The sequence below is a fragment of the Doryrhamphus excisus genome, linkage group LG9 (assembly GCF_037039965.1).
Source record: "Doryrhamphus excisus strain RoL-2023G ecotype Guam linkage group LG9, RoL_Dexc_Guam_v1.1, whole genome shotgun sequence".
In the NCBI taxonomy this organism is placed as follows: domain Eukaryota; kingdom Metazoa; phylum Chordata; class Actinopteri; order Syngnathiformes; family Syngnathidae; genus Doryrhamphus; species Doryrhamphus excisus.
Genome location: NC_136365.1, coordinates 4,144,895 through 4,152,301, shown reverse-complemented (window position 1 = coordinate 4,152,301; position 7,407 = coordinate 4,144,895). Strand labels below are relative to the sequence as shown.

Here is a 7,407-nt window from a genome sequence, read left to right as displayed (position 1 = left end):
ACGAGTCTTAATGTCACGGTTGTGCATCAGTCACGACAGTGGACACTAGTGTGTTGTGCCATACTCTTGACACTCATCGGTCAATTTTTGTAAGTGCAAAGAAAACGTCTTAACAACAATATCTGTCAATTCCTTCTATTCGAGGAGAAAAAAAATATTGGAACATCAAGCAACGACTAAGTAGTAATATAAATTAAAATATCCAAGTATTGATTTTGTGATTTAAAGAACTTGTGATTGATCATGTGTCCATTAAATTGCATTACTAGTGCTAGAATGTAAAACTTAACTGGGCTCTCACTCCGGTTCATATTACATCACTTTTATCCATCCATCCGTCCATTATCTATGCCGCTTGTCCTCACTAGGGTCACACGCCGGACTGGTCGCCAGCCAATCATAGGACACATATCGACAAACAACCATTCACACTCACATTCATACTTATGAGTTGAGTTAAAACCCATTTAAAGTCGATCATTTTTTGGGTTGGGATAAACATCCAACAATACCGTGTTGCAAGAAAACTATTCCTGATAAAAGAGTTGAGTATCAGCGGTGCGTGATTATCCGCCACCCTCCCGACTCAGTCAATTATTTATTTTAAATATACCGTACCTTTTTAATCATTACCCAACTTCCTGTAATGCTATCATTGGTATATTTTTACATACGCCATTCTACCTTTCAGTTAATATTTTCCTCTTCATGTGAGCTAAAAGTAAACTGTGGGAGTGGAACCACGGTGTGATTTGTGCAGCTGTGTGCAGGTATATTTAAGGAGGGGCTTGTTTAGTCCCCTGAAGTGAAGGTGTTTGCAACCTCTCAACATGAACATCATCAGCGCTTTGTCCGTCCTCGGCCTGCTGCTTGCAGCTGCTAGTGCCCAGAAACCTAAACAATGTGGTGAGTGCTCATAACTTAGTGACTTTTGTGTATCTCATTTATTGTGTGAGGAATATACAAAAAAACTTTTATGTTTTCTGCAAGAGAGGCAAAAAGAGATGATGTCACGTCACACTAATGGATGGCACTTTTAGAGAAATTTGAAGCCATGAAAATGGCCACAAGGTGGCAGAAGTGCATTTGATAAAAGCTTGGCATGTGAGATTCAATGTAAGAAATAACTACATGATGACGGCAAGGAGGAAGTGGAAGAACACCCAATGTTGTCTGTATGCATTTTATACTCCTCACACAATGAATCTGTTTTTACATCATTTCTAACAATATTTGAGCTTAGACTTGATTAATTGATTTATTTTTCTATATTTCCTGTGTGACAGAATCTCCTCCCTTGATGACTGGAGGTGTCAGTATGGTGAGTCAGCAATTTATCGTTTCTAATAATCAATTACTTTGATTAGTTGTTTTCCATTTGTGTACAAAATTAGCATATTTGCCACACTTGTGAGTTGGATGAATTATGAACGTGAACTAACACAGATTTAGACTAATTTGAAAGAGGATGAGTGGTTAGCGTGCAGGCCACTCAGCTAGGAGACCCGAGTTTAATTCCACCCTCGGACATCTCTGTGTGGCGTTTGCATGTTTTCCCATGGATTTTCTCCGAGTACTCCGGTTTCCTCCCACATTCCAAAAACATGCTAGGTTAATTGGCGACCCCAAATTGTCCATAGGTATGAATGTGAGTGTGAATGGTTGTTTGTCTATATGTGCCCTGTGATTGGCTGGCGACCAGTCCAGGGTGTACCCCGCCTCTCGCCCTAAGACAGCTGGGATAGCGACTCTTATGAGGATAAGCGGTAGAAAAATGAATGAACATCTGGGAAAGATGTTTTAGATCATTGAGTTGTGCTTATATTTTTGTTGTGTACAGCAGAACCTTTGTTAGCGTCATTAATTCGGTCCAGAAGGACTCTAACCGAAATGAATGCTAAATAAGAAATAATGTAAATCCAATTAATCCGTTCCTTTTGCGTGTCCATCGGGATCATATTTTGATATCGTATTTTGATAAGGAAGCTGAAAAACATTATTTTTCTCTACAACGTGTCTTTAAGGAACACTCACATCAACAATCACGTCTTTAGCGAAGATTAAAGTAACCTTAAATGTTTATTTAGCCCTTTCGTTCGTCCTTTTCGTCATATTTAGATTTATTTTATGCAACTATAAAAACGTGTTTTGAGCTTCAACCTCTGATGACATCATAAATGGGCTTTGTAGCTGATGTCTGGTAGTCTTTGTTAGATGCTGAGGACATTTTGTGATCATTATATATTAAGAACATAGTTGGACTCATGCAGTGTATTAATAACATGACAAGACTGGAAAATATACATGGTCTGAGGCAGGGGTGGGCAAACTGCGGCCCGGGGGCCACATGCGGCCCACCAAGTGTTTGAATCCGGCCCGCCAGTTGCTTTCTAAGTATTTCAACTTTTAACATAAAAACTGGCCACATGACTTGCAAGTGGAATGTCTTATTTAGTTAAAAAAAACAACAAAAAAACTAAACAAAACTGTCAAATGAAATGACATAGTTTGATGTGGTCTGATGTTTAAAGTGCTCCTGAAAAAAGGGATATGAGAACATACAGCTGATAGTATAACACTTTTACACATAAAATTAGACAAATAATTCAAGGAAAATTATAAGCATAAAATAGTGTGTGTGTGTGTGTTAAATATATGTTCTGGCCCCCCGGGCAATTTTGTTAACTCAATGTGGCCCACGAGTCAAAATATTTGCCCACCCCTGGTCTGAGGCAACATTTTGGCATACATTAATGACGTTAATGGAAGAAAAAAAAACGCTAAGTGAGGTTCCACGGTATATGTCACTTTGTGTAACTACGTATCTTCCAGGTGGGACCTAATGGAGTCTTTATGTCTTCGGGAACAATCAGCTATGATGCTTTTGGAGAGAAGATTCGCTTCAAAAACTACGCCGTTGCTGGAAATGAAACCTTTTCTATTGACCAGCTGATGCTCTTCAACAAGGTACAGTATGTGTGGGCACGTCTCATTTGAATAATTTGGGGTGGGTAATAGTCTCTATGTCCTGTGATTGACTGGTAACCAATCAGCTCACCCATAACGAGTACATGTGGTATCGAAAATCATTATGACTCTTGTATTAGATGCTTTTTCCCCATTTTTGAGCAAATATCTTTCTGTACAATTTCTACATACATTCATAGACGACAATTCTGCATGTTTATTTTTTTTCTCCTAGAAAATCTACTATGAGATTGACTGGAAAAATTATACTTGCAAGAAGAAGCGTCTAAATACAGATTTCGTTCCCATGCAAGTGCCCAAAAACGCTGAAATGGCAGGTCAGGTTATTTTGGGCTCCTCCTCTTCTTGGGGAATGGGTGTGCTGGTCAACAACTGGCAGGGAACTCTTCCAAACAACGGTGAGAATGATCACTTAATAGAGCTGTGATGAAGCTTAACAAAGGCAAATGTTATGTAACATAAGAGATAAGATAAGATATGCCTTTATTCGTCCCTCAGTGGGGAAATACAGAATCAGTTAAGCAGTACAAAATACACAATATAGAAAAATAAACAATATAAACAACCCAAGTATTAACAAAATCAACAGTTTTTCCCAGAGTTATATACAATACAGTATGTAGATAATATGAAACGCGATGAGATATATGACCAGTCTATACACTGAGATCTTGCTAGTGAGTTAATATGAGGCATTATGGAAATACTTCCCATAGAACTTAGTATATTGCATTTAGAGCCCTTAATATTGCACATGGAGGTTGATCAGATATTGCACAGTGAATGGGGTCTGGAAAAATGAGTCGCTATAAATCAATAAATACTTCCTTATTGTCTGCTAATATACATAGAAGGTGATGGCTGCCTTTATGACAAGTTATAGTTACTGTCTGGCCTGTTCCTTCACGTGTACTTTCATGACCGCAGGTTTCTACATGAGCGTCTTCACAGAGATTGGCTGCATCCCCATGACCTTCGCTGGCTACACACCATCATCAGGATGGACCCTGGTCAGGTAGGACCTGAGATGACAAAATGAACTAACATGGTTAGCACCTCAAGGGTGGTGCATTCATTTATTTTCTATCGCTTTTCCTCATGAGGGTCGCGGTGGGGAGCTGGAGCCTATCCCAGCTGTCTTTGGGCGAGAGGCGGGGTACACCCTGGACTGGTGGCCAGCCAATCACAGGGCACATATAGACAAACAACCATTCACACTCACATTCATACCTATGGACAATTTGGAGTCACCAATTAACCTAGCATGTTTTTGGAATGTGGGAGGAAACCGGAGTACCCGGAGAAAACCCACACATGCACGGGGAGAACATGCAAACTCCACACAGAGATGGCCGAGGGTGGAATTGAACCCTGGTCTCCTAGCTGTGAGGTCTGCGCGCTAACCACTAGACCACCATGCCACCCATTTTCTGAGACTTTAATTTGTGTATCAGCATGTAAATGAATTAGAATCCCCAAAGTTAACTGGGGGCGGCACGGCGGTCTAGTGGTTAGCGCGCAGACCTCACAGCTAGGAGACCAGGGTTCAATTCCACCCTCGGCCATCTCTGTGTGGAGTTTGCATGTTCTCCCTGTGCATGCGTGGGTTTTCTCCGGGTACTCCGGTTTCCTCCCACATTCCAAAAACATGCTAGGTTAATTGGTGACTCCAAATTGTCCATAGGTATGAATGTGAGTGTGAATGGTTGTTTGTCTATATGGGCCCTGTGATTGGCTGGCGACCAGTCCAGGGTGTACCCTGCCTCTCGCCCAAAGACAGGGATAGGCTCCAGCACCCCCGCGACCCTAGTGAGGAAAAGCGGTAGAAAATGAATGAATGAATGAAAGTTAACTAGGATAGGCTCCAGCTCACCCACAACCCTACGAGATGGAATGGGGAGAAAACATAAAACCCTGTAAGGTACGGTATCTGATTTGAGTTTAAAGAAACATCTTTATTTTCCAGCACCTTCAACTGGGTACTTGGCCTCACCAATCCCATGGACTTTTTCCCACCTGTCATTTGTGCCAAGTCCGAGCTGGAGGAGTCTGAAACACCTGACACCATGTTTACTGCCTTGGAGTCTCTGGCCAGAAAGACCAAGAACATGGAGTAAACATCAGGCTTGTTTTCAATCAGCTCCTCATTTGAGTGGAAAACAACACACAAAAATACAAGCCTTTCTTTCACATCAGCGTGCTTTTATGCCGGGAAAAAACACTTTATATGCAGAGTTGCTTCATCACAAGAATTGATATTTCATTCATGACATGTCTTTAATCAGATGGGATAAGCAGAAGCATCTTTAAAGGGCCGCAAACATGGAGCTTTTAAATAAAATGCATGACCACTCCTCATAAAAGTGGGAACCCACATAGACAGTTGTTGTTTCAAGGATGTTCTTTCACAATAAAACACACAAAAAATATACTCTTTTATCTGGAGATGCTATATAACTGGTATGTGATTGTATAGGACGTGATGAGAGACATGGATGGCAATTTTCAGGGTAGGCAATATTTGACACATTCTAGTGTAATCTAGAACATTTTAATCAACACTATAGTATAAACACTAGAAAAAATATATATATATATGAGACGAATCGGTTCTACATTTTCTAGTGTTTATATAACGCAATATATATAACACATGATGTCACTTATTGTACATCACAATAATATGTTTGTTACTGTTATGTTACATATATATATATATATATATATATATATATATATGAAACAGTATACACCTTGCTAAACAACCAACTATACGGTATTCTTGAATATGTTTTGTGTTCAAAATATCAAATTCTGCAAAATTATTTAGAAAAAAAAATTATTATGACATGGCGGACATAATGAAAATCATTCATCCTGTATGTCTGACATAAAAACTGAAGATGGTTAGTTATAATCCCACCCACTTTCCGTTTCACATCAATTGCTAATACATTTGTTTGTGCACTTCCTGTATTCAACATGTACAATTTACCAATGTGGAAATAGAAACCAAATTAAAATACCATATACGTATCACAATGTGTTACAATTGAGATATATTGATAACAAGAAGTGACAAGAAGATAGAACTTGAACATACCCCTCCATCGCCTAGCAACACCTGACCTTTCTGGTGAAATTAACCAGTGGTGTGCAAAGTGTGGTGCAGGAGCCATTGGTGGAACATGGTGTCACTGCAGAAATAAAATAAAACTATCACAAGTGGAGCAATGCAGCAAACATGCATAAAGTAATCGGACCAGTTAAAATAATACTCATAACAATACTCATAACTATCTAACCTTTTGAAATGAACTGAAATAACTAATAATTCTAATTCATTCAGATGTGCCAGTATATACTGTAGTGTGTATATAAAACTGCAGTTCCCACTGTCTTCCAGCAGAGGGAAGCAGCTTTCTTTTTTCAGCACATAATGATGAGCATTATTGATGTTTTTTTTCTTCTTCCTGTAAATAAGTTTCCTGCCACTTGATGTCAAAAGACTTCTTACATAAGGAAATGTTATTGAATCTCATTTAAATGCTGATTTGGAACATTAGGAATACTGATGTATATTGTAAAATGACACATTATGAATAATACAAAAATACAGTAAGTCAGTGCATCGGAAAAACATGTTATAATGGCTCAAAGAGCCATTTTTTATACATATTTACATACAATTGTCTGAAAATAAGAAATTAAGTAGGCTGTGGGAAAAGTGGTTAGCGCGAACCCCGGGCCAGACCAGACTGGGGTTCGAGTCCCCCCTCGGGCATCTCTGTGTGGAGTTTGCATGTTCTCCCTGTGCATGCGTGGGTTTTCTCCGGGTACTCCGGTTTCCTCCCACATTCCAAAAACATGCTAGGTTAATTGGTGACTCCAAATTGTGCATAGGTATGAATGTGAGTGTGAATGGTTGTTTGTCTATATGTGCCCTGTGATTGGCTGGTGACCAATCCAGGGTGTACCCCGCCCTCTTGCCTGAAGACAGTCGGGATAGGCTCCAGCACCCCCGCGACCCCTGTGAGGAAAAGCGGTAGAAAATGAATGAATGACTGAATGTATAATTAAGGCTGCATGATGGTCGTTAGTGAGCAGGCCACACAGCTAGAAGACCCGAGTTCAATTCCTCGGCCACCTCTGTGTGGAGTTTGCATGTTCTCCCCGTGCATGCGTGGGTTTTCTCCGGGTACTCCGGTTTCCTCCCACATTCCAAAAACATGCTAGGTTAATTGATCTCCAAAAGGTATGAATGTGAGTGTGAATGGTTGTTTGTCTATATGTGCCCTGTGATTGGCTGGCGACCAGTTCAGTGTGTACCCAGCCTCTCGCCCTAAGACTAAGCTGGGATAGGCTCCAGCATGCCCCGCAACCCTTGTGAGGATAAGCGTGCCACACAGCTAGGAGACC

General features: G+C 40.3%; 1 protein-coding gene across 1 annotated transcript; it reads left to right on the top strand.

Moving 5' to 3' along the window:
- The first annotated feature begins 756 nt into the window (after nucleotides 1–756).
- LOC131132560 (ependymin-like) lies at nucleotides 757–5,138 on the top strand. Its single transcript, XM_058078307.2, has 6 exons — nucleotides 757–906; nucleotides 1,287–1,321; nucleotides 2,833–2,967; nucleotides 3,203–3,386; nucleotides 3,916–4,003; nucleotides 4,955–5,138. Exons 1-6 carry the CDS (start codon nucleotides 831–833, stop codon nucleotides 5,103–5,105), a joined length of 669 nt encoding a protein of 222 aa, XP_057934290.2. The 5' UTR covers nucleotides 757–830; the 3' UTR covers nucleotides 5,106–5,138.
- Nucleotides 5,139–7,407: the final 2,269 nt, after the last annotated feature.